The sequence below is a fragment of the Ananas comosus genome, unplaced genomic scaffold (genome assembly GCF_001540865.1).
Source record: "Ananas comosus cultivar F153 unplaced genomic scaffold, ASM154086v1, whole genome shotgun sequence".
Lineage (NCBI taxonomy): Eukaryota > Viridiplantae > Streptophyta > Magnoliopsida > Poales > Bromeliaceae > Ananas > Ananas comosus.
Genome location: NW_017893556.1, coordinates 28646 through 54780, shown reverse-complemented (window position 1 = coordinate 54780; position 26135 = coordinate 28646). Strand labels below are relative to the sequence as shown.

The 26135-nt window shown below is 42.2% G+C and overlaps 1 protein-coding gene across 1 annotated transcript; it reads left to right on the top strand.

Annotated features, from left to right (window-relative positions):
* LOC109706303 (putative disease resistance protein RGA1) lies at positions 1 to 26135 on the top strand. The gene is made up of 6 exons (XM_020227077.1): positions 1 to 2771; positions 3985 to 3988; positions 20243 to 20951; positions 22254 to 24059; positions 24182 to 24195; positions 25369 to 26135. The coding sequence occupies exons 1-6, from the start codon at positions 45 to 47 to the stop codon at positions 25455 to 25457; spliced, it is 5349 nt and encodes a 1782-aa protein (XP_020082666.1). The 5' UTR covers positions 1 to 44; the 3' UTR covers positions 25458 to 26135.

Genomic DNA, 26135 nt, shown 5'->3' with positions numbered 1-26135 from the left:
ATTGAGAAGAAGCACAAATATAGCTAGCTGCTTTCGTAATAGCGATGGCGGAGGGGATCGCATTCGATTTGGTCAAAGGAGTGCTCGGCAAGCTGGGCTCCGCTCTCTGGGACGAAATCGGACTGCTGCGGAGCTTCAAGGACGACGCGGACGACCTCAGAAGCAACTTCTCGGCGATCCAAGCGGTGCTTCTCGACGCCGAGGAGCGAAGCAGCGCTGGGAAGGAGACCCACGCTCTGCGCCACTGGCTGCGCAAACTGAAGGACGCCGCCTATGACGCCGACGACCTGCTGGACGAGATCCGGACGCAAGCGGCCCTCCGGCCACAGCAGTATCCCGAGGTGCAGAATCAAAACCAGCCAGCTGAAAAGGTACGTGGATTTCTGTCCCGCGCTAATCCGATGCATCTCAAGTTTAAGGTCAAGATGGCACACAGGATGAAAGAGCTCAGAGAAAAGATCAGTAAGATCGCGAAACAGAGGCATGATTTTGGTCTTGCCGAAGCTGGCCCTCGTCGACAGGCTGAGTTCAAGCACCCTGAGACATTCTCGGTCGTCGATGAAAAGACAATAGTCGGGAGAGATGGTGATAAAGAGAAAATTGTGAAGCTACTGCTAGAGACGGGCGGGGATCACGACGTGTCGGTCATTCCGATCGTGGGATTGGGGGGTTTGGGGAAGACGACGCTCGCTCAGCTGGCCTGCAACGACGGGCGGGTTACGGGCCAGCAGCGCTTCGATCTACGGGCGTGGGTCTGCGTGTCTACCGATTTCGACATGAAGACGATTGCAAAGCCGGTGATATCTGCAGCTGGAGAGAACTGTGCTCTTGATAACTCGGATGCCGTCGCCAGTTGCCTTGTCAGTATCTTTAGCCAGAAGAGATTTTTGCTGGCGCTGGATGATGTATGGAACGAAGATCAGGAAAAGTGGGAGAAATTGAAGGTTTTGTTTAAGGACGGCAAGCAGGGAAGTAAAATTTTAGTAACCACACGAAGCGAAAAGGTCGCCGAGATAATGAGAACAGTCGAACCACACCGTGTGAAAGGCTTATCGGATGATGATTGCTGGACATTGTTCAAAAGGCGGGCATTCAAGGAAGGGGAAGAGAAAGACTATCCGACCTTGGTCGAAATCGGAAAGCAGATAGTTAAGAAGTGCGGCGGTGTGCCGTTAGCAGCGAATGCTTTAGGAAGTATGATGCGCTTTAAGATCAGGACGGAGGATGCATGGTCCGCTATTAGAGATAGCGAAATATGGAGGTTGGAAGAAGAAGGAACTATTTTACCATCATTGAAATTGAGCTACATTCAGATGCCGTCGGCTTTGAAGCAGTGCTTTGCTTACTGCTCCATATTCCCCAAAGACTATGAGGTTGACAAGGATGACTTGATCCGGCAATGGATTGCTTTAGGCTTCATTTCATCACATGAAACATGGACTTGGATGGAAGATATTGGAAATGAGTACTTTAACGATCTATTATGGATGTCGTTCCTTCAAGAAGTGGACGAAGAATATAGAAAGGTTACCACCTACCGGATGCATGATTTAGTGCACGACCTCGCACAATCTGTAGCAAGAGAAGAAGTTGCTGTTATAGTTGGAGAAGAGTCAACACGGATCCCGGAAAGTTGCCGCTATGTCTCGATATACAGTCGTTTCACGCCACAGGTTTCAATTACCGTAATGCGGAGGTTGCGAGCTCTTCAATTTAGGGAATCTGGTTCACTGATTATGGCTTTTTATAGCGAGGCAAAATGCTTACGCCTGTTGGATTTACATGGTTCCGGAATTTCTGAGGTGCCAAGCTCAATCGGTAAGTTGAAGCTCTTAAGATACCTTGACCTTTCGGGGACCAGTGTACAGGAGATGCCTGAAGCAATTACTGGCCTCTGCAACTTGCAAACCTTGAATCTTTCAGGCTGCGACATGATCCGTACATTGCCCAAAGCTCTAGGAAGGCTTGTGAACTTGCGGAATTTAGATTTAAGCGATTGCCGATCTCTGACAATACCTGACTCAATTAGCAAACTTCAGAATTTGTATGCACTAAATTTGAGATCGTGCCAAAAGGCGATATCACTTGAACCTGTAAGTTGCCTCAAAAACCTGTATTTCCTAAATCTATCAGGTCTAGTTTCTTTGGTGACATTACCAGAATCCATTGGAAGCCTTCAAAACTTGCGTATTCTGAACCTTTCTGAATGCTTTTCTCTACTATCATTACCCTCGTCGTCAAGTGATCTTCAGCATTTAGAGAAACTAGACATTAGTGGTTGTAAAAAATTACGTGAGCTGCCTAAAATGTTCCAAAAGCTGACCAAACTTAGAGTCTTGTTAAACAACAATTGCTTGGAATTGAAGGGCATGCCCCGAGGGATCGGCAAGTTAGTTAGCCTGCAGGAATTGTCTGTTTTTGTCATCTGCAGGCAAGACTGCATCGAACATTGTGCTAGCATATCTGAGCTAGAGCACCTTAAGCTTGTCGGCAAGCTGGAGATCAATGGTCTCGAAAATGTAACGAGTCCGGTTGATGCCAAGGCTGCAAATTTGATAGAGAAGAACCTGCGGTCTTTGAAGTTGGAATGGAACGTTTTAAGTGCGGAAGAAGGCACAGATAGTACAGTACTACCGGCGGAAGAGATGGAAACCGTGCTAGAAAATCTTCAACCACATCAAAAGCTAGAGAATTTGGTAATAGAAGGCTATGGAGGCGGGAAGTTTCCTAGCTGGATGATGAATAGGATTGGCTCGTGCCTCCCAAATCTCGTTCAAATCCAACTTGTGAATATGCCCAGATGCAGCTCACTCCCGCCGCTGGGGCAACTCCCTTTTCTTGAAGACCTAATTATAAAAAATATGCCCGCGGTACCAAATTTCGGCGTTGAATTTTATGGAGATAGCCATATTACTGCAAGCGCGAATAAGTTCCCTGCTCTGACGGGCCTTCACTTGATCTCCATGCCAATGCTGCGAGAATGGGTTACGGTATTGACGGTGGATGACAAAGAAGGCAGGCCCGAGGGAGTTCCTATGTTTCCACGTCTCACTGAATTGAGTCTATATGAATGTCCTCAATTGAGGCCGGAGCCTTGCCTCCCGGTGTCGGTTGAGAAGCTGATCATTTCCAGAACAAGCAAGGAGAATCTATCGTTAATTCTCGAACGCGCGACGCCACTTGACGGCGGCGATGCCGCCGTTTCACTCCAACCGCCACCAAATAAGGGGCTGCTGAATCTACGAATAGACCAATGTCAGCAGCTTACTTGTTTGCCCGAGAGCTTGCGGAGTCTCACGTCCCTCCACACCCTGACAATATGGTTTTGCATAGATCTTAAGAGAATTGAAGATTGGCTCGGGGAGCTCACCGAGCTGCAGTCCTTGGAGATCTGGGGGTGCAGCAGTCTCCGTTACTTGCCTGCCCACAAGATGACCACACTTCAGGAGTTAGATATTAAGGGGTGCCCCCTGTTGTTCGATGCAGACGGACAATTTGTCGACACCAGTGTCGATCACATTAAAGATGTCGTTGTGTGTAATTAATTTGGAACTCTTGACTATTCTTTAATTAATTAGCTGGATAGCACCTTAATATTCTATTGTAGCTAGCATAAAAACCTCTTTCTTTAATTTTTTTTTTTTTTTAAAATTCAGATGGAAAAACTTCGTTTAGCCCCACCCCGACGTGGCTCAGTGCATTTTCATTTGCTATAAAATATTTCACTTTGTTATTTCATTGTTGTGCCTTTATTTTAAAGTAAGGATCTACGACCAAAAAATATTGAAGAACTAAAATTTATGAATTATAGGATAGTAAAATAATATATTTTATAAATCGTAATAGTGCTATTTGAAAAAATATATTCAGATATAGGCGGTCACCTTTTATGTTATAAAATATATCACTTTACTATTCCATAGTTTATAAATTTTAGCACTTTAGTTTTCACTTGACGGCAAGTTCTTACGATCGATGATACAGATAAAAAAAAAAAAAAAACCACGGGATTTTCAAGTAAAACTATTTAAAATATTGGGAGGTAAAGTGAAATCGTATTAAACCACAGAGAGACCAAATTGAAGTTTTTCCTTCTCTCTCCCCTATCGAATCCGACCTGTGCCTAATTTTATAGCTGCTTACCTTATTTTTGAGCGCCGAGAGTTTGGGACTCAGCCTAGGCTCCAAATCCGACTCATTGCCGAGGATTCTAGTCCAATCCCAGTCCTGACTTTCGAAGCAAGCACTAAAGAGAATTGGTTTGCATTACAGCAACTTGTAAATCTCTGCGAAGAACGTTTGAAGTGTGGTATCACCACACCATCTGTCCGACCAAAAGTCAATAGGGCTTTCATTGCCCAGCTTATACTTGATTCCCTGTTGAAGATAGCGTTGGTGGTTAAAACTCTTTTTCACCAGTGTGAGTGAAGCCTGAAGCTTTTTCCCTCCCGTAGGGTTTCCTTCTTTGATAAAATAAGGCACGGATAATCTTGATCCACTGCAAGTGGGGTGTTGTATAAAATCTCCACCACCACTTGACCAGAAGTGCCCGATTCATAATAGCTACATCTAGAATGCCCAAACTGCCTGCCGATTTGCACAAACAGACGTTCTTCCATGCAACTAGACACCCTTTGCCTGGAGAGTTGCCTCCGCCACTCCCAAAAAGATCTCTGCGTAAGGCTTCGATACGCTTGATTACCCAACTGGGTGCCTTGAATACTGACAGAAAGTATAGTGGTAGGTTGGTAAACACTGCGTTGACCAAGATAAGTCTACCCTCCCTTGATAGGAGTTTGGCTTGCCATCCATCGATTCTATATTGTAGTTTCTGTATTACCCCTCTCCATGCCTCCTTTGTGGGGGGCATTGGGGAAAAGGGGAACCCTAGGTACGTGGTGGGGAAGGTGCCCACTTTGCAGTCAAGCAAACTCGCTAATCTTGCAGCTTTGCCCTCAGTCTAGCTCTGACTTCTCCCTGTTAAATTTTAATTCAGAAGCCCACTAAAAAGGTGCCACATCATTCTAAGATTTCTCATATCTGACTTCTCCCCGTTAGTTGAAATTTTTTATACTTATGAATTAAAGGGCTGGAATAAAATAAAAAGAAAATATTAAGGATGAACAAAACCCTGGTGCACACCTGTTTGGATGCACGAGGTGTACGCAGCGATTTTTCATAAACCAAAATCATATGGTGTTAAAGAATAGAGAGTAAAATTAATTTAAAATTTGTAAATATTAGGTAATTAATTTCAAACGATAAAGAAATCAAATTAATTACATAACATTTTTATTCCCCTAAAATACAACACACAACAACAACAACATCAACAACAACAACCTGAACTCTGCAAAAGGGGTCTTTCTTTGTCATGAAGAACAGGGTATCCCCCACACCTAGATCCCAATTTGGTTGATTAAGATAAAGAAAATTTTGGCCCTCAATAAAAATAAAAAAAGATGCTGCATATAATTGTGGAGCAAAAAAAAGGAGGCTTTAATGTTTATGTATGAACTACCAAGTGCATTTATGTACTGCTTGGATTCATTAGTGATATTTACAGTTTGTTATGGTTTGACGCATTATGCAGTGCAATGTGTTGTTGGATGTATGCTTCAAAAGCAAGGTGTTTGGTCGAAAAATTAATTGAATGGTTCAAGCTAGGCGTTACGCAAAAAGATTCAAATAAATGGTTCAAGTTAGGTGTTTTTTTTTAAAAAAAAAACATTTTAAGTATTGGATGGATCTTTGCTTCAATCAGAGTAGTTTTGGAGTTGGCAGCTTGTTTTGGACACTCTTTAATACTATTTTTTTGTGAGGCAAAAGATAAGTATATGGGTAATCTCAAATTCTTGTGGCAGCTCTTCGAATGGGCTTCAGGGATGAAAATCAACAGGGAAAAAATAGAATTGTACTATACCAGAAAAGTCGAAGGAAAAGCGACAAAACTAGCGAATATACTCGAATGTAAAACTGGCAACTTACCGACCAAGTATTTAGGCTTGCCCTTAGCTACACGCCCTCCTTCTAAGGAGGATTGGATGGGCGTTATCCAGAATATTCATCGTAAGATCGACGGATGGCAGGCGAAACTTCTTTCGAGAGGGGGTGTCACGCCTGCCAAGTAAAATAGGAGGATTAGGAGTAGAGTATAGTAGGATAGTTAGAATAAAAGTAAGGGTAGAGAGGAGGCTTAGCTTTTCTTTACTTCAAGTCTCAGGTTGTGAAGCCTCAACCGTCAATCATGGAGTCTGGGGGAAGACCGCAGTGAGGGAGGTATCGGTGGAGATGAGGGCGATGGTAGTGAGGGGAAGAAGGGGGCGAACGGACGAGGAGGCTAGGGTAGCCGACCGTTCTGAGGTTCTAGTCAGTTCTGATGGATCCGGGCGTGAAGAAGGGCGGACCCGACAAGCCATCCGGAGGTGACCCAATGAAGAGGCCCACGCAGGGGGCCCATAACTTCAGGAGAAGGCCCAGAGAAAGGCTGCGCTAGTGGCGGGAAGCAACAGAGCTTGGGATAGTCCAATTAGGATTAGGGTTTTGTTTCTATTCTATTGTTGAGAATAAAAGGGCAGCGTGTAATCAAAGAAATTAGGAAAATATTAATGAAACTTTCTTCTTCCTCATCTTCCCTTCCATCCCCTTAATCCCTCTTAATCTTTCTCTTTCTTTTCCCTCTTTTCATTCTTCCTGTTCCTCTTTTTCTATTCTTTCTTTACCTTCTTATTCACAGCAATCACGATTCGGGTCCAAATCTGATCCGAGTCAAGCAGTTACGTGATCCATCATCCTCGGCGCCGTCCAACGTCTCAGCGACATCTCATCCTCGACGGGTTGCGCCGAGTCAGGTACGTAACAATTGGTATCAGAGCGGTACGACCCCAGGGCGTTGTGTGGTGAAATTGCTTCTTAACTCCGATCGAGTATTGTCGAGTTTAATCGCGAAAAGATTTCCGCGCTGCCAAATCTGATCCGAGATCGGGTTTGGACAAAGGAAACCACCACAGTAACAACCCTGTGCCGAATCACGCTCGAAATACATTCAATCATTCTCGGATTTTAGCAAGATTGGGGGTAAACGAGGCAACAAGTTTAGATTTAACCCAAAAGAATATCTTGATGAGATAGAGATGGCTGAGGGGACTAGGTTGAGAGATCTCAGTGATCATATACGTACTTTAGAGGAGCAGTTCCAGAAACTAGGAACTGAGCATCAGGCCGAGATTGAGGTACTCAACCGACAGTTAGCCGAAGTCAAGAAGTCCGGGGAAAGGCAATTCGAAGCAATGCGGATTGAAGCAACCAAAAGGCACGAGGAGCTGCTCAAGCTGTTCGCAGCTAAGCCACCTCCACTCAAGAGCCCAGATACAGCAAGCCCTCTCGAAGGGAAATTCCCACAATGCGGCAACCCTGGAAGCAGTAGAACACCAATAGCGATCAAAACGGATAAAGGCAAGGGAATTTTACCAACGCCGCTGCGGCAAATTGAAGAGGAAGAGAATCATAGCTCACCATGGGTCAACAAACACAATCATTACCAATTACCTTACCCGAAACTGGATTTTCCTTCCTTTGATGGTGATGACCCTCGAAATTGGATCGAAAATTGCGAGCAATATTTTGAACTGTATCAGATACCCCAGCATCAATGGCTAAGTGTAGCAACCATGCACTTAATCGGTAAGGCAAGAACTTGGAAACAAGGGTATTTTATTAACAAACAACTCGTTTCTTGGGACGAGTTCACCGAAGCTATATGTAGAAGATTTTCACATATGGGGGAGAGATATCTAATTCGAGAGTTCAGTAACTTGAAGCACACAGGGACTTGCGAGAAATATCAAGAAAGGTTCGAGGAACTGAGATTCCAGTTGCTCCATTACAACCCACACTTATCGGAGGAGTATTTTATTGCATGCTTTATTAACGGGCTCAAGGAAGAATTAGTTCCCTTTCTTGACATCGCTCATCCTAACTCATTAGAAGAAGCCTACGAACAAGCACAGTTACATGAAAGGGCTATTACAGTGATCAATCGAAAGAGTAGATATACTCCGAGATCGTATCAATCGAACTCACTGTTTAAGAGCTCGGTGGGAAACAAGCAGGCAAACCAAAATCAAAACAAAACTGCTGCGAACCCTTACCAGATCAACAAGCAATTAATGGAGCAACGTCGAGCAGCAGGGCTGTGTTTTCGGTGTGGAGATAAGTATCACCAGGGGCATGTGTGTTCAAACAAATCTCTGAACATTCTACAAGCTACTGACAACATTATGGAGGTTTATGATGAAGATTGCTTGCAAACAGGAAATAGTGAAGGGGCAATCGCGGGGAGAGAAGGGGAGGAAGTTGAAATTATACCTGGCGGCGAGGATCGGTAGGAAATCGGAGTTTCTGTACATGCCTTGTGTGGAGAGATACCCCAGGATACCATTAAGATACGAGGGGAGACCAACAATCGGGCCCTTACCATCTTGGTAGACACGGGAAGCACGCACAGCTTCATCGACCTGCAAGTAGCCCAAGAAATAGGAGCACGGATGGAAGCAGCGCCACCTCTGACGGTGACAGTAGCAAATGGGCACAAGGTTTTGAGTAAGCTCAGATGCCCCGGATTTACCTGGACTATGCAAGGACACTCTTTTCAAACTGACTTGAGAGTAATCAGAATCGAAGGCTCGAATGTGGTGTTAGGAATCGATTGGCTCAAATCTTATGGATTAGTAACTTTTGATTTCTTATCCAACTCAGTCGTGATCATGAAGGAGGGACAAAAGCTTGAGTTGAAGGGGATTGACGAAGGAGCTAAATTGAGCTTAATCTCTGCAGCTCAGTGGAGGCAAGAGATCGAGAAAGGGGAATGTTATCTCCTCAGGCACCAAGCGTTATCAGAAGAGGCCGAACAGGGAGTCAACCTAACTCCAGGGATCCAACAGCTTCTGGAGGAGTTCCAGGATGTGTTCGAGGAGCCACGGGAGTTACCCCCACCTCGAATCCAGGATCACAAGATTCCTTTACAATCCAACACGACACCGGTTAACATTCGACCATATCGGTATTCACATGATCAAAAGGAGGAGATTGAAAAACAGATAAAAGAATTATTGAGCCATGAGATCATTCAGCGGAGTAATAGTCCCTTTGCTTCCCCCGCCCTATTGGTCAAAAAGAAGGATGGGAGTTGGAGAATGTGTATAGATTATCGACAGCTTAACAAATGCACGGTGAAGGACAAGTTCCCAATACCGATTATAGACGACCTGCTAGATGAATTGGGCGGGTCAAGGTGTTTTTTGAAGATAGACCTCAGATCGGGCTATCATCAAATTCGGATGAATCCTGCTGACATTCATAAAACTGCATTTCGGACGCATCAAGGGCATTACGAGTTTCTAGTCATGCCGTTCGGTCTTACGAACGCTCCTGCCACATTTCAAGCTGTGATGAATTGCACATTTGAACCGTATTTGAGGAAATTTATTCTGGTTTTCTTTGATGACATTCTAATCTACAGTAAGAACATGAAGGATCATGAAAGGCACTTGCGCATCACGTTGGAAGAATTGAGAAGGAATAAATTTTATGCGAAGCGAAGTAAATGCTACTTTGGACAGAACAGGGTGGAGTATTTGGGTCATATAATTTCAGAAGAGGGAGTGGCCACCGATCCGTCCAAAATTGAAGCTATGACTAGCTGGCCCGTGCCTAAGTCGGTCAAGGAACTACGTGGGTTTCTAGGTTTCACCGGATATTATAGGAAATTCATCAAGGGATATGGTAAAATCAGTAAGCTCCTAACTGATTTACTTAAAAAGGATCAATTCAGCTGGAATAGAGAGGCACAAACAGCTTTTGAAGAATTAAAGGTGTCTATGACAAAGGCCCCAGTACTAGCTATGCCTAACTTTAGTGAGCCATTTACTATCGAGGTGGATGCTTGTGGCACAGGGATTGGGGCAGTATTATCACAAGGAGGTAGACCCATTGCCTACTTGAGCAAGGCCATTGGCGGTAAGCATATGGGATTGTCAACCTATGAAAAGGAATTCCTGGCTATACTTATGGCGGTACAAAAGTGGAAACACTATATTGGCACCGGTACATTTGTGATAAAAACAGATCACGAGAGTCTAAAACACCTCTTGGAGCAAAGGATATCCACACCCATGCAACAGAAAGGCATGCTTAAGATGATGGGACTGAATTACACAATTCAGTATAAGAAGGGTAAAGAGAATGCAGCAGCTGACGCACTATCTAGAAGAGAAGAAGGAGTTATCTTAGCTATCTCAGCGGTCGTACCAACCTGGGTGCGAGAAGTGGTGGCTAGTTACAAAGAAGACCCCCACTGTGAGAAAACAATATACGAGTTAACCTTACAGCCGAACCCTTCAGGGCCATACACTTATGGCAATGAGTTGCTGCGTCACAAGGGAAGGCTATATGTGGGGCAGACCGGATCTATTAGAGATAGCATATTGGATCAAATGCATAACTCTGCCATGGGAGGACATTCAGGTATCCAGAATACATATCGGAGAGTTAAACAACACTTCTTTTGGCAGGGATTGAGAAGAGATGTTGCAGAATGGGTCAAAAAGTGCACTGTTTGCGCTCAAAACAAGGTAGATGGAACACCCTACGCTGGATTACTGCAGCCATTGCCTATCCCTCACCGAATTTGGGAAGACGTAAGTATCGATTTCATTGAATCATTACCGAAATCGGAAGGATGCGATACTATCATGGTAGTAGTTGACAGACTCACAAAATATGCCCATTTTATATCGCTCAAACACCCATTTACCGCGTCGGATGTAGCTAAGGCTTTTATGGGAACTATCTATAAACTTCACGGATGTCCCAAGAGGATTGTTTCTGATAGGGACAAGATATTTGTAAGTCAATTTTGGAGAGAGCTTTTCCAATCCTTGGGGACCAAACTGCATATGAGCTCAGCCTATCACCCGGAGACCGACGGGCAAACCGAAAGGGTTAATAGGTGTTTGGAAACTTACTTGAGGTGTTTGTGTTTCCAACATCCAAAAAAATGGCACTCGTGGTTAGCGTTAGCCGAATGGTGGTATAATACTAATTTCCACTCATCCTTGGGTATGACTCCATTCGAGGCATTATATGGGCAACCTCCTCCGAACTACCTGGTGGCCGCTGTGGAGACAGCTACCTCACAGGAGTTTAAAGAATGGGCTACGGAAAGGGAGAAGCTGACTAGGGAATTGAGGGATCGATTGCAAGTAGCCCAAAGCAGAATGAAGCAACAGGCAGACAAGCACAGGAAAGAGAAGGAGTTCGCAGTGGGAGATTGGGTTTACCTTAAGCTACAACCTTATCGGCAAACCACCGTGGCGATAAGGAAAAATGTCAAACTTACAGCACGTTTTTTTGGTCCTTTTAAGATATTGGAGCGCGTTGGGACCGTCGCGTATAAACTGCAGTTACCCGAAGGATCGCGGGTTCATCCGGTGTTCCATGTTTCCCTGTTAAAGAAGAGCCCGCCATTATCAGTCCAGGCATCACCTATGGCTCCCACTATTGGAGACGAAGAAGAGTTGAGAGTCGAACCTGAAGAGATTTTGGAAAGGAGAACGGTGAAGCGTGGGAATCGAGCAGTGACCGAAGTGTTGGTGAAATGGGCAAATCTTTCGAGGGATCTCGCAACGTGGGAAGATTATTGGTTCCTAAAAAGCCAATATCCATCTTTTGATCCTTGAGGGCAAGGATCAGCTTAAGTGGGGAGGATTGTCACGCCTGCCAAGTAAAATAGGAGGATTAGGAGTAGAGTATAGTAGGATAGTTAGAATAAAAGTAAGGGTAGAGAGGAGGCTTAGCTTTTCTTTACTTCAAGTCTCAGGTTGTGAAGCTTCAACCGTCAATCATGGAGTCTGGGGGAAGACCGCAGTGAGGGAGGTATCGGTGGAGATGAGGGCGATGGTAGTGAGGGGAAGAAGGGGGCGAACGGACGAGGAGGCTAGGGCAGCCGACCGTTCTGAGGTTCTAGTCAGTTCTGATGGATCCGGGCGTGAAGAAGGGCGGACCCGACAAGCCATCCGGAGGTGACCCAATGAAGAGGCCCACGCAGGGGGCCCATAACTTCAGGAAAAGGCCCAGAGAAAGGCTGCGCTAGTGGCGGGAAGCAACAGAGCTTGGGATAGTCCAATTAGGATTAGGGTTTTGTTTCTATTCTATTGTTGAGAATAAAAGGGCAGCGTGTAATCAAATAAATTAGGAAAATATTAATGAAACTTTCTTCTTCCTCATCTTCCCTTCCATCCCCTTAATCCCTCTTAATCTTTCTCTTTCTTTTCCCTCTTTTCATTCTTCCTGTTCCTCTTTTTCTATTCTTTCTTTACCTTCTTATTCACAGCAATCACGATTCGGGTCCAAATCTGATCCGAGTCAAGCAGTTACGTGATCCATCATCCTCGGCGCCGTCCAACGTCTCAGCGACATCTCATCCTCGACGGGTTGTGCCGAGTCAGGTACATAACAGGGGGCAGACTTATTTTGGTGAATGCTGTCCTAACAAATCTACCTTTATATTTTTTGTCAGTGTTCTTGGCACCTAAGTGGGTAATTAAGCGTATTGAAGCTCTTCGTAGAAACTTTTTCTAGAAGGGAAGTGATAATGCATCTGGCAAGGGATGTTTGGTCGCTTGGAAGACCGTTTATAAGAGTAAGAAGGAGGGAGGGCTCGACGTTTTAGATCTTGCCACGATGAACCGAGCCCTACTAACCAAATGGTGGTGGAAATCCCTCTCGGAGCCTCAATTACAGTGGAATAAACTTATCCATGATATATACTACCGTAGAAGAAGACCTCTAAAGAAGGGCAGAACCTTTAGACCTAGCTCTTCTTGGTGGAAGGGAGTGCTTAGCCACACCGAATGTTTTAAGTGGGGAGCATACTATAATTTGGGCAATGGGCGCAATATCGAGTTTTGGTCTGATCGTTGGTGTGGGGAAAAGACGTTAGATTTGTCTTTTCCTGAGGTATTCTCCTTATCGCATCACAGAAATATAAAAATCAGTGACTGCTTATCACAGGACGGTTGGGACTGGAGCAAGATTTGTAGAGGCGATTACTCGGGTAGACATGGTACGAGTCCTAGTTACTTAGATTTGAAGGAAATGATCTCCATCTTCAAGCTTGTGCATAGGCCAGATAGCGTACATTGGCGTTGGTCATCAGACGGGAGCTTCACGGTAAAATCGGCCTATGCGATGATGAATGATGGGGGTATAAGGGACGCCCGACAAAGCATGATATGGAGAATGCGAGCCCCCCTTAAAGTGAAAGTATTTTGCTGGATTGTCCTTAAGAAAAGGCCTCTTACTGCAGATAACCTGTTGAAAAGAGGTTGGACTGGAAATACAGCATGTGTGTTGTGCGGTGTTGAGGATGAAACTGCCGATCACTTATTCACACGTTGTGTCTTTTCGCAATTTCTATTGGTGTCGACCGTGGAAATTGCCCAGCCCAGTGAGTGGGGGGAGGACGTGACCTCGATTTGGGATGGGTTCATGTCGACAAGTGGAACACAGTCGGCGAGCTCCAGGTTAACCGGGTTGGTAGTCTGCTGGTGGGTAATTTGGAAAGTCAGAAACGCCATGATTTTTAGGAATTCCCAGCCAGACCCTATCCTTGCTGTTAACAAGATCAAACAGCTGACGTATCTTTGGGAGCATTTTTTCTCAACTAATCGACGGCTTGTTGGTAATCGTTAATCGACAGTAATATCCTAAACCCTAAACTTTTTTTTTTTTTCTCCCTCACCCCGAGGCCGTGTTGCCTCACCCCTGTAGCTGAGTTCATCATTTTAATGAATGAAGCGAGTAGCGTGCTACCTTTCTCTCTCAAAAAAAAAAAAAAAAAAAAACTATTTTTTTGAAATAGTATTGGATGGTTCTTTCCTCCAGTCTGATTAGTTTTGGAGTTAGTTAACAGCTTGTTGTGGACACTCTCTAATACTATTTTTTTGAAATTTAGTTGTCGCTGCAGTTGCTCCTCTTGTCGACCAACATATGTAGTAGCTAAGTTAAAAATTGAAACCGTTTCAATCTTAAAACTTGTAATAATAGTGTTTAAGATTGCTATTGGTTGCAGGTCAGCATCTATTTTGACAAAGATTATTCCCTTTCGCGCTGAATTTGTTTTGAAATTGCTTCGAAGCAACCGATAAACTTGCAAAGACCGGTAAAGATGGTAACAACAGCTGAATTTGTTCTGAATAATCGTATTTAAAGATGGTAACAACAGCTGAATTTGTTCTGAATAATCGTATTTTTACATAAGCTGTATTTATTTCAAGCAAAATAGTTTTGATAGAGCTAAATTGGTCTCAAGAAATCCGTACTTACAAACGCGGAATTAGAATTGAAGCAAAGACAAAATGACAAATATTTTTGCTTTTTGACGTAGAATCATTGGGCATACACTTGTTCAGAGTTGGAGAAAAATTGCATAATAGTAAAGTTGCAAAATCATAAATAAAATCAGTTCACAAATAGAAGATAATTAATTAATAACATTGATGTCTTAAAAAAAAAAAATTTCTCCTTCATGAAGTTTTGAGTCATCATCCTACTCGATTTCTTCATTCATTACCATCGCTGCCGTCAACATGCATCTTTGATGCATCAGGATTTACCTCAAGTGACTGAGCAAAAAAAAGTCCTCCTTTAAGGGACCTTGCAAAAAAAAAAAAGAAAAAAACAAGAGGTCCCCCTCCTCCTCAAACATCTTCATTGCGTTTTTATTCGTTTCCTCCTTTCCAAGCACGAGAGAGGGGGGGGGGAGGGGAAACCAACAAAGGGAGCATGCTTTTCTGCCTCTTTATCCGAAAATGGACACGGAAGCAAGAAGATCCAAATATTTTTATAAATTGTACAATTGGGTAAAGATTGATCATTGACCCATGGGGTGTATTTCACTGGTTAGGTTGATGTGATTAGTAAAATACACTTTATTTTTAAATAGATGGGGTGTATATTCTATACCCAATGAAGAGTTTTCAAAAAAACAAAAAAACAAAAAAAAGCATTGGCGCGTGCGTTCTCTCCAAGCTCCTCCGGCCCCCACCATAATTATTGGAGACACAGCACAATAATTGGAGCAATCATCTTCCACTGGTGGAGAGCATCTCCTTATTATCCTCTGCTTCTCTGTAGTAGGACGTTCGCATTGAGAAGAATTAGGCAGCAGCACGCACGCGCGATGGCGGAGGGGATCGCATTCGATTTGGTGACGGGAGTGCTGGGCAAGCTGGGCTCCGCTCTCTGGGACGAAATCGGGCTGCTGCGGAGCTGCAAGGACGACGCGGACGACCTCCGAAGCAACTTCTCAGCGATCCAGGCGGTGCTTCTCGACGCCGAGGAGCGAAGCAGCGCTGGGAAGGAGAGCCACGCTCTGCGCGACTGGCTGCGCAAACTGAAGGACGCCGCCTACGACGCCGACGACCTGCTGGACGAGATCCGGACGCAACAGCCAAATGCATGGCTGTACAAGTAGTTTGGGTCGGCTCATAAAAATTTCTAGATGCTGTATGCGAGTCCTCTAAAACTTGCAATTTATCTGTAACAAAAAGAGATGATGTATCGCGTGCAAAAGTATGTAACAGTGAGGATTTGCAACTGTAGGCGATCAGGCCAGGAGCAACTACAATTAAACTATGGCTGGCACACATTTATTTAATTACATTTTACATGAGGAGAGCCAGCTCGGCCACCATGTCGTCTGTACTCTCCTTTACAATGTGCAGCTCTTACGTCTGTTCGCATTTCAAGTTTTCAACAAAATAATACAATTTTTTGGGGGGGCTAAAATGCATAAAGTCACGTGCACTATACTGGCGTATGAAATTGCTCCACTAAACTTTTTTTTTTTTTTCATTTATATATTTATTTGTCTTAATTAGACCCCTATATTAATAACAAGGTCGTTTTCTGTTTTTTTTTTTTTTAAACCTATGTGAAGACAATCAAGAGTGGAGCAGCAATTGAGATGTATACAAAACAAATGAACCATTGCCTCTAATAATATAATAAGAATGTCGACAGATACAAAAGAAAGCTAAGCTCTTTTTTTTTTTTTTTTTTTTTTGAGAGAGAGAGAGATAGGTCGCACGTTACCCCGTCGTTTTATTTTATTTAGAAATAAACTTAGCTGGAAATATGAATCAACTGGAATTTGAATTTGGGTCTCGGATACCATTGACCAAGCTCTCTGCCACTTGCTCTAGGGACGATAAATAAAAAAAATTTTTATTTTCGTTTACGATAGCAACGATAGTTTTGAAAAAAAATTCCAATAGCCAATCTAGTTTATATAGATTTGAGATAATTAGGCATAATAAAATTTTCTATATTTTTCGCCGGCAGGGTCTAATTTTTTTTTAAAAAAAATGATAGTATAAAGTGGTGTAAATTAAGAAAATAAATTTTTTAATGGCAATTAAGAAGACCAATGCTAATTAAAAAGCCGATTTGAACTGTGGTGCACTTGTGGTGCAGTGCTCCAGTGGTCTCCATACTTTTTTCTTTTTCTTTTTTTTGGGCAATCAAAATTTATAAATATCAATTCAATTCTTCAAGTATAATAGCATGTTAGAATAATGCCTTGGGGTGAAAATTATGCTGGTATTATTCAATCTGACTGGACTGTGAAGCCAAAGATTAGGATTTGGTTTGAAATTTTATTATCAATTTTGGAATCAGATTCGGATCTGAAAATTGAAATTTTTTGGGTTCAAATTAAGATTCACTATTCCTTTTTAAAATTCGGATTCAAAATTATTCGAAACTAAAACTGATTTTGACTGCTTTTTTAATTTCTTAAGTGATACCATTTAATCATCTTTCAGAAATCTCAAACATCTTCATTCCGTTTTCTTCAGTTGTATGAGAAAATAATAATAATAATAATAATAATAATAATAATAATAATAATAATAATAAGGGCGGCCCACCATTCCCGCCGCTCCATTTTTAAAAAATGGACACAGAAACGACAAGATCCAATTTGAAACTGATAATATTTTTATAATCTGTACAATAGGATAAAGACGATTGGGGGAGTAGCGTGCAGCACAATAATTGGAGCAGTAGCGCAATAATAATTGGAGCAATCATCTTCCAGTGGTGGAGAGCATACCCTTCATTATCCTCTGCTTCTCTGTAGTAGGACGTTCGTATTGAGAAGAATTAGGCAGCAGCACGCGCGCGCGATGGCGGAGGGGATCGCATTCGATCTGGTGAAAGGAGTGCTGGGCAAGCTGGGCTCCGCTCTCGGGGACGAAATCGGGCTGCTGCGGAGCTTCAAGGACGACGCGGATGATCTCAGAAGCAACTTCTCGGCGATCCAGGCGGTGCTTCTCGACGCCGAGGAGCGGAGCAGCGTTGGGAAGGAGAGCCACGCTCTGCGCGACTGGCTGCGCAAACTGAAGGACGCCGCCTACGACGCCGACGACCTGCTGGACGAGATCCGGACGGAAGATGAAAAGGTACGTGGATTTCTGTCCCGCGCTAATCCGATGCATCTGAAGTTTAAGGTCAAGATGGCACACAGGATGAAAGAGCTCAGAGAAAAGATCGGTAAGATAGCGAAACAAAGAAATGATTTCGGTCTTACCGAAGCTGGCCCTGCTCGGGAGGCTGAGTTCAAACGCCCTGAGACATTCTCGGTCGTCAACGAAAAGACGATAGTAGGGAGAGATGGTGATAAAGAGAAAATTGTGAAGCTACTGCTAGAGACGGGGGGCGATCACGACGTGTCGGTCATTCCGATCGTGGGATTGGGGGGATTGGGGAAGACGACGCTCGCTCAGCTGGCCTACAACGACGGGCGGGTTGCGGACCAGCAGCGCTTTGATCTACGGGTGTGGGTCTGCGTGTCTACCGATTTCCACATGAAGACGATTGCAAAGCCGGTGATATCTGCAGCTGGAGAAAATTGTGCTCTTGATAACTCGGATGCCGTTGCCACTTGCCTTGTCAGGATCTTTAGCCAGAAGAGATTTTTGCTGGTGCTGGATGATGTATGGAACGAAGATCAGAATAAGTGGAAGGAGTTGAACGTTGTATTTAAGGACAGCAAGAAGGGAAGCAAAGTCTTAGTGACCACGCGGAGTGAAAAGGTTGCTGAGATAATGAAAACAGTCGAACCGCACCGTGTGAAAGGCTTATCATATAATGATTGTTGGACATTGTTCAAAAGACGGGCATTCAAGGAAGGGGAAGAGAACGACTATCCGAGTTTGGTCGCAATCGGAAAGCAGATAGTTAAGAAGTGCGGCGGCCTGCCGTTAGCAGCAAATGCTTTGGGAAGTATGATGCGCTTTAAGAGCAGGACAGAGGATGCATGGTCCGCTATTAGGGATAACGAAATTTGGAGTCTGAAAGAAGAGAAAACTATTTTACCATCATTAAAATTGAGCTACATTCAGATGCCGTCGGCTTTGAAGCAGTGCTTCGTTTACTGCTCCATATTTCCCAAAGGCTATGAGATTGGCAAGGATGACTTGATCCGGCAATGGATTGCTTTAGGCTTCATTTCATCGCATGAAACAAGGACTTCGATGGAACATATTGGAGATGAGTACGTTAAGGATCTATTATGGATGTCTTTCCTTCAGGTACGTGAAGGAAAATTATAGAAAGGTTACCACCTGCCGTATGCATGATTTAGTGCACGACCTCGCACAATCTGTAGCAAGAGAAGAAGTTGCTGTTATAGTTGGAGAAGAGTCGACAAGGATCCCAGAAGGTTGCCGCTATGCGTCAATAGACAGTAGTTCCATGCCGCAGATTCCAACCACAGTAGTGCGGAGGTTGCGAGCTCTTCAATTTTCGGTATCTTGTTCATTTATTATGGCTTTTTATAGTGACACAAAATGCTTACGCCTGTTGGATTTAAGTTTTATCGAAATTTCTATGCTGCCAAGCTCAATCAGTAAGTTGAAGCTCTTAAGATACCTTAACCTTTCGGAGACCAATATACAAGAATTGCCTGAATCAATTACTGGCCTCTGCAACTTGCAAACCTTGTATCTTTCAAGCTGCCGCAAGATCCGTACATTACCCAAATCTCTAGGAAGGCTTGTGAATTTGCGGAATTTAGATTTATGCAATTGCCGATCTCTGACAATACCTGACTCCATTAGCAACCTTCAGAATTTGTACGCTCTAAATTTGAGTTCGTGCGAAAATGTGATATCACTTGAACCTATATGTCACCTCAAAAACCTTCATTACCTAGACCTAGTAGATATAAATTCTTTGGTGACATTACCTGAATCCATTGGGAGCCTTCAAAACTTGCGTGTTCTGAACCTTTCTAGGTGCTCTTCTCTAGAATGGTTACCCTCATCATTATGTCACCTCAAAAACCTACATGACTTAAACCTGTCTTATCTAAAATCTTTGGTGGCATTACCTGAATGCATTGGGAGCCTTCAAAACTTGCGCATTCTGGACCTTTCGAACTGCTTTTCTCTAGAATCATTACCCTCATCGTTATGTGATCTCAAAAACCTGCATGACTTAAACCTATCATGTCTAAAATCTTTGGTGGCATTACCTGAATCCATTGGGAGCCTTCAAAACTTACGTATTCTGAACGTTTCTGAATGTTGTTCTCTACAATCATTACCCTCATCGTCAAGTGATCTTCAGCATTTAGAGAAACTCGACATCAGTGGTTGTGGAAAATTATGTGAGCTGCCTAAAATGATCCAAAAGCTGACCAAACTTAGAGTCTTGCTAAACAACAATTGCTCGGAATTGAAGGGCATGCCCCAAGGGATCGGCAAGTTAGTTAGCTTGCAGGAATTGTCCGTTTTTGTCATCGGCAAGCAAGACCGCGTCGAACATTGTGCTAGCATTTCTGAGCTAGAGCACTTGAGGCTTGTCGGTGAGCTCCGGATCAAGGGTCTTGAAAATGTAACGAGTCCGGTTGATGCCAAGGCTGCAAATTTGATAGAGAAGAACCTGCGGTCTTTGAAGTTGGAATGGAACATTTTAAGCGCGGAAGAATGCATGGATAGTACTGTACTACCGGCGGAAGAGATTGAAACCGTGCTAGAAAATCTTCAACCACATCAAAAGCTAGTGGAATTGCATATACGAGGCTATGGAGGCAGGAAGTTTCCTAGCTGGATGATGAATGGGATTGGTTTGTGCCTCCCAAATCTCGATGAAATGAGACTTGATAATATTCCCGTATGCAGCTCACTCCCGCCGCTGGGGCAACTTCCTTTTCTTACAAAACTACAAATAGGCGATATGCCCGCAATAACAAATTTGGGCGTAGATAAGTTCCCTGTGCTGATGATACTTAAGTTGTCCTCCATGCCGTTGCTGCGAGAATGGGTGACTGTGTTGACGGTGGATGACGAAGAAGGCAGGCGAGAGCGAGTTCCCATTTTTCCGTGTCTCGGTGGATTGTTGCTTAAAGAATGTCCTCAATTGAGGCCGGAGCCTTGCCTCCCGCCATCGGTTGAGTATCTGCTCATTTCTCAAGCAAGCAAGGAGAATCTATCGTTAATTCTCGAATGCGCGATGCCACTTGGTGGTGGTGATGCCGCCGTTTCACTTCAACCGCCACCAGATACGGGGCTGCGCGAGCTAATAATACAAAAATGTCGGCAGCTAACTTGTTTGCCCGAGAGCTTGCGGGGTCTCACGTCCCTCCAGTGGCTGACAATATGGGATTGCAAAGATCTTGAGAGAATTGAAGATTGGCTCGGGGAGCTCACCGAGCTGCAGTCCTTGGAGATCTCGGGGTGCAGCAGTCTCCGTTACTTGCCTGCCCACAAGATGACCACACTTAAGAAGTTACACATTAAAGGTTCCCCGCTGTTGTTCGATGCAGATAAACACTTTGTCGACACCAGCGTCGATCACATCGAAGAAGTCAAAGTTGATGGAAGGTAATTAATTTGGAACTCTTGATTACTCTTTAATTAATTAGCTGGATAGCACCTTAATATTCTATTGTAGCTAGCATATAAACCTCTTTCTTTATTATTATTTTTTTTTAAATCCATATGGAAAAACTTTGGTTAGGCCCACCCCGACGTGGCTCAGTGCAGTTTCATTTGCTATAAAATATTTCACTTTGCTATTTTATTGTTGTGTCTTTATTTCACCGCAAGGACTTACTATCAGAAAATATTAAAGTACTAAAATTTATGAATTATAAGGTAGTAAAGTAATATATTTTATAAACCATAATAGTGCTATTTGAAAAAATATATTTAGATATAGGTGGTCACCTTTTATTTTATAAAATATATCACTTTACTATCCCATAGTTTATATATTTCAGCACTTTAGTTTTCACTTGACGGCAAGTTCTTATGATGATACAGGAAAAAAAAAAACCCTACAGAATTTTCAAGTAAAAGTATTTAAAATATTGGGAGGTAAAGTGACACCGTATTAAACCACAGAGAGACCAAATTGAAAATTTTCTTCTCTAGATAAATCTCCGGTAGCATATCTATAGAAATACATACTTACTGCAGCATAAGGTACAAACCATTTACTAGTCACAATCTCCAATCCTCATCTTCTGGAGGAATTAATTTTGATTTCTACCCTCCATTTATGTATTTGTGAGATTTTGTTTAATTTATTTTCCGAATGATTCTAATTTTTAAGTTTAGTTTTACCCTGTTCTTATTCCTTCCTATTTAGATATGCTAAATTGCTATTCAACAAAATATTTTACTTGTACAAGTGGTTCATAGATTACACGAGGGAATTATCTTTCCATAAATTTTGCAGCAATTGCAACTTTACTAATTTGTACAATTGAAACAATAGCAGCTTGCTGTTGCACAGTTTAAAAACCACATTTCAATATCAACTACGTGAAAGTGCAGCTAAGATATTCTAAAACATGGTTTGTTGCCTGAAAAAAATTTGCAAGCGGTCTCTTGCATGTATATAGGCTAATTAATTAATGAAATTTTAACCTTTTCTTAATTTGTAGCGATTTGAGATGCCGAAAAATTTCTACTTGAAAGCTATATAGTATTTAATTACCGAGTAATCATTTTCAGTCATATTGCTGATACACTATTTGAGTCCTGGGATATTTTTCTTTGCAAATTGAAATAAGGTATCTTATATATCATGCAGTATTAGAAAGTGTAAGCAATATACAGCACGTGCTACACGAGCATCAGATAAAAAATTTACTATTTTGCGTTGTTGTTGTGGTGCAGGCCGTACCCATATGAGGAACTAGCGAGTAGCTCGTCAAAGGAGGAGAGCTCACCGAAGCTCTTAAGATACCTTGACCATTCGGAGACCAGAATACAAGAATTGCCTGAATCAATTACCAGCCTATGCAACTTGCAAAAATTGAATCTTTCAAGGTGCAGTTCTCTGACAATACTTGACTCAGTTAGCAACCTTCAGAATTTGTACTCACTAAATTTGAGTTCGTGCGAAAAAGTGAGATCACTTGAACCTATATGTCACCTCAAAAACCTGCATGACTTAAACCTATCATGTCTAAAATCTTTGGTGACGTTACCCGAATCCATTGGGAGCCTTCAAAACTTGCGTACTCTAAACCTTTCTCGCTGCAGTTCTCTACTATCATTACCCTCATCGTTATGTGATCTCAAAAACCTATATAACTTAAACCTGTCACTTCTAAATTCTTTTGTGACATTACCTGAATCCATTGGGAGCCTTCAAAACTTGCATATTCTGAACGTTTCTAAATGCTGTTCTCTACAATCATTACCCTCATCGTCAAGTGATCTTCAGCATTTAGAGAAACTCGACATCAGTGGTTGTCGAAAATTATGTGAGCTGCCTAAAATGATCCAAAAGCTGACCAAACTTAGAGTCTTGTTAAACAACAATTGCTCGGAATTGAAGGGCATGCCCCGAGGAATCGGTAAGTTAGTTAGCTTGCAGGAATTGTCCGTTTTTGTCGTCGGCAAGCAAGACCGCGTCGAACATTGTGCTACCATTTCTGAGCTAGGGCACTTGAAGCTTGTCGGCGAGCTGCGGATCAAGGGTCTTGAAAATGTAACGAGTCCAGTTGATGCCAAGGCTGCAAATTTGATAGAGAAGAAGCTGCGGTCTTTGAAGTTGGAATGGAACGTTTTAAGTGCGGAAGAAGGCATGGATAGTGTACTACCGGCGGAAGAGATGGATACCGTGCTAGAAAATCTTCAACCACATCAAAAGCTATCGAAATTGGAAATAGAAGGCTATGGAGGCGGGAAGTTTCCTAGCTGGATGATGAATAGGATTGGCTCGTGCCTCCCAAATCTCGTTGAAATCAAACTTGATAATATTCCCGTATGCAGCTCACTCCCGCCGCTGGGGCAACTTCCTTTTCTTAAAGAACTAATTACACAAAATATGCCCGCAATAACAAATTTGGGCGCAGAAAAGTTCACTGCGCTGACGAGCCTTTGCTTGTTCTCCATGCCAATGCTGCGAGAATGGGTGACGGTATTGACGGTGGATGACGAAGAAGGCAGACGAGAGCGAGTTCCCATTTTTCCATGTCTCACTGAATTGTTGATTTCAGAATGTCCTCAATTGAGGCCGGAGCCTTGCCTCCCGCCATCGGTTGAGCATCTGGTCATTTCCGGAAGAAGCAAGGAGAGTCTATTGTTAATTCTCGAATGCGCGATGCCCCTTGTTGGTGGTGATGCCGCCGTTTCACTCCGACCGCCACCAGATAAGGGGCTGCAGGGGCTAATAATAGGAGAATGTCAGCAGCTAACTTGTTTGCCCCAGAGCTTGCGGGATCTCACGTCCCTCCAGAGCCTGTATATATGTAGTTGCGAAGATCTTGAGAGAATTGAAGATTGGCTCGGGGAGCTCTCCGGCCTGCAGTCCTTGGTCATCAGCAAGTGCAGCAATCTCCGTTACTTGCCTGCCCACAAGATGCCCACACTTAAGAAGTTGAGTATTGATGATTGCCCGCTGCTGTTCGATGCAGCCGAACAATTTGTCGACACCAACGTCAATCACATCGAAGAAGTCTCTGTTAATGGAAGGTAATTAATTTAGAAATCTGACTACTCTTTAATTAATTAGCTGGCTAGGACCTTAATATTCTATTGTAGCTAGCTAGCATATAAACCTCTTTCTTTAATTTTTTTTTTTTTTTTTAATCCAGATGGAAAAACTTCGGTTAGCTCCACCCCACGTGGCTCAGTGCAATTCCATTTGCTATAAAATATTTCACTTTGCTATTTTATTGTTGTGTCTTTATTTTAAAGTAAGGATCTACTACCAAAAAATATTAAAGTACTAAAATTTATAAATTATAGGATAGTAAAGTAATATATTTTATATTATAAATCATGAAGTGCTATTTGAAAAAATATATTTAGATATAGGCGGTCACCTTTTATTTTATAAAATATATCACTTTACTATCTCATAGTTTATAAATTTTAGCACTTTAGTTTTCACTTGACGGCAAGTTCTTTACAATAATAAAAAAAAAAAAAAAAAAAAAAAACCCACAGGATTTTCAAGTAAAACTATTTAAAATATTGGGAGGTAAAGTGAAACCGTATTAAACCACAGAGAGACCAAATTGAAGTTTTTCCTTCTCAGATAAACCTCCGGTAGCATATCTATAGAAATACATATTTACTGCAACATAAGGTACAAACCATTTGCTATTAATCTCCAATCCTCACCTTCTCGAGGAATTAATTTGATTTCTACCCCCATTTATATATTTGTGAGATTTTGTTTAAATTATATTCCGAGTGATTCTAATTTTTATGTTTAGCTTTACCCTGTTGTTATTCCTTCCTGTTTACATATGCTAGATTGCTATACAGCAAAATATTTTGCTTGTACAAGTAGTTCATAGATTATACGAGGGAATTATTTTTCCACAAATTTTGCAAGCAACTTTATTAATCATCTGCTTTGCACAATTGAAACAATGGCAGCTTGCTGTTGCACAATTTAAAAACCACATTTGATTGCCAATTATGTAACAGTACAGTTAAGATATTCGAAAACATGGTTGGTTGCCTCGAAATATTTACAAGTGATCTCTCGCACGAATATATATAGACTGATTAATGGAATTTTAACCTTTTCTTAATTTGTAGTGATTTGGGATGCCGAAAAATTTCTACTTGAAAGATATATAGTATTTACTAAGTAATTTTTTCGGTCATAATGCTGATATACTATTCGAGTCCTGGGATATTTTTCTTTACAAATTGAAAGCAGGTATCTTATATATCATGCGCTATTAAAAAGTCTAAGCAAGATGTACAGCACATGCTGCACGAGCATTGAATAAAAAAGTTACCATTTTGTGTTGTTGTGGTGCAGGAAATACCCATATGAGGAAGAAGCGTGCAGCTCGCCAGAGGAGGAGAAGAAGGGTTGGACGAGTTTTTGGAGCAGATCGAATTGGTTAGCGAGGAGAGCATAAGTATATGTACCTATTATTTGGAGGTAAAAGGATATTAGATATTATCTAAACTATACTGCACTTTGAAAGTGGGCAACTGGGCTTTACGAATTTCGATTTTAATTCGTAAACCTTATATATGCTCATTTTGATAAAAGAAATTTTCTTTGAAAGATTTATTAGATTCTTTTAAAATTTAGTCTCTTCCGTTAAACAAAGTGCAAAATATTTCATACAATAAAAAATATTTTTTTTATCGAATTTTAAAATGTTTTCTCAAAAAAAGTTAAGTATCCTTTCGAATTCTGTAAGAAACATAATAAACAGGGCGGAAAGTTAGAGAGTCGATTTAAATTTTTTAAAGTTCAGTTATTTATCTCGAAGCGTAGTATAGCTCAAGTAAGGATCATTCTCTTTTAGCTTCTTAATTTGGTGACCACTATTCCCCTTTGAGAAGAATATTTTTTTCCTTTTTTTGCCAGAAAAACAAATTTTATATATCTAGGTGCAACGGTGGAGATTTTTCATTTATGGACTTATTGTCTTATTTTTCAGGTGGGTGTTGTTTAGCTTGCAGGACAATAATTGTTTTATGTTGTTTGTGTTTTCGTTATATAAATTAAGTTTCCGAATGTACTATTGTATGATTTGGTTTGATTGTTTGTAATTTTTTTGGTGTTTCCTA

Bases quoted from the DNA above. Each gene is read 5' to 3' on its own strand.
- LOC109706303 (XM_020227077.1), top strand. From the start codon at position 45: ATGGCGGAGGGGATCGCATTCGATTTGGTCAAAGGAGTGCTCGGCAAG. The intron at 20,952-22,253 runs GTAATTAATTTG...GTTGTGGTGCAG, and splicing joins GAAGTCAAAGTTGATGGAAG to GCCGTACCCATATGAGGAAC.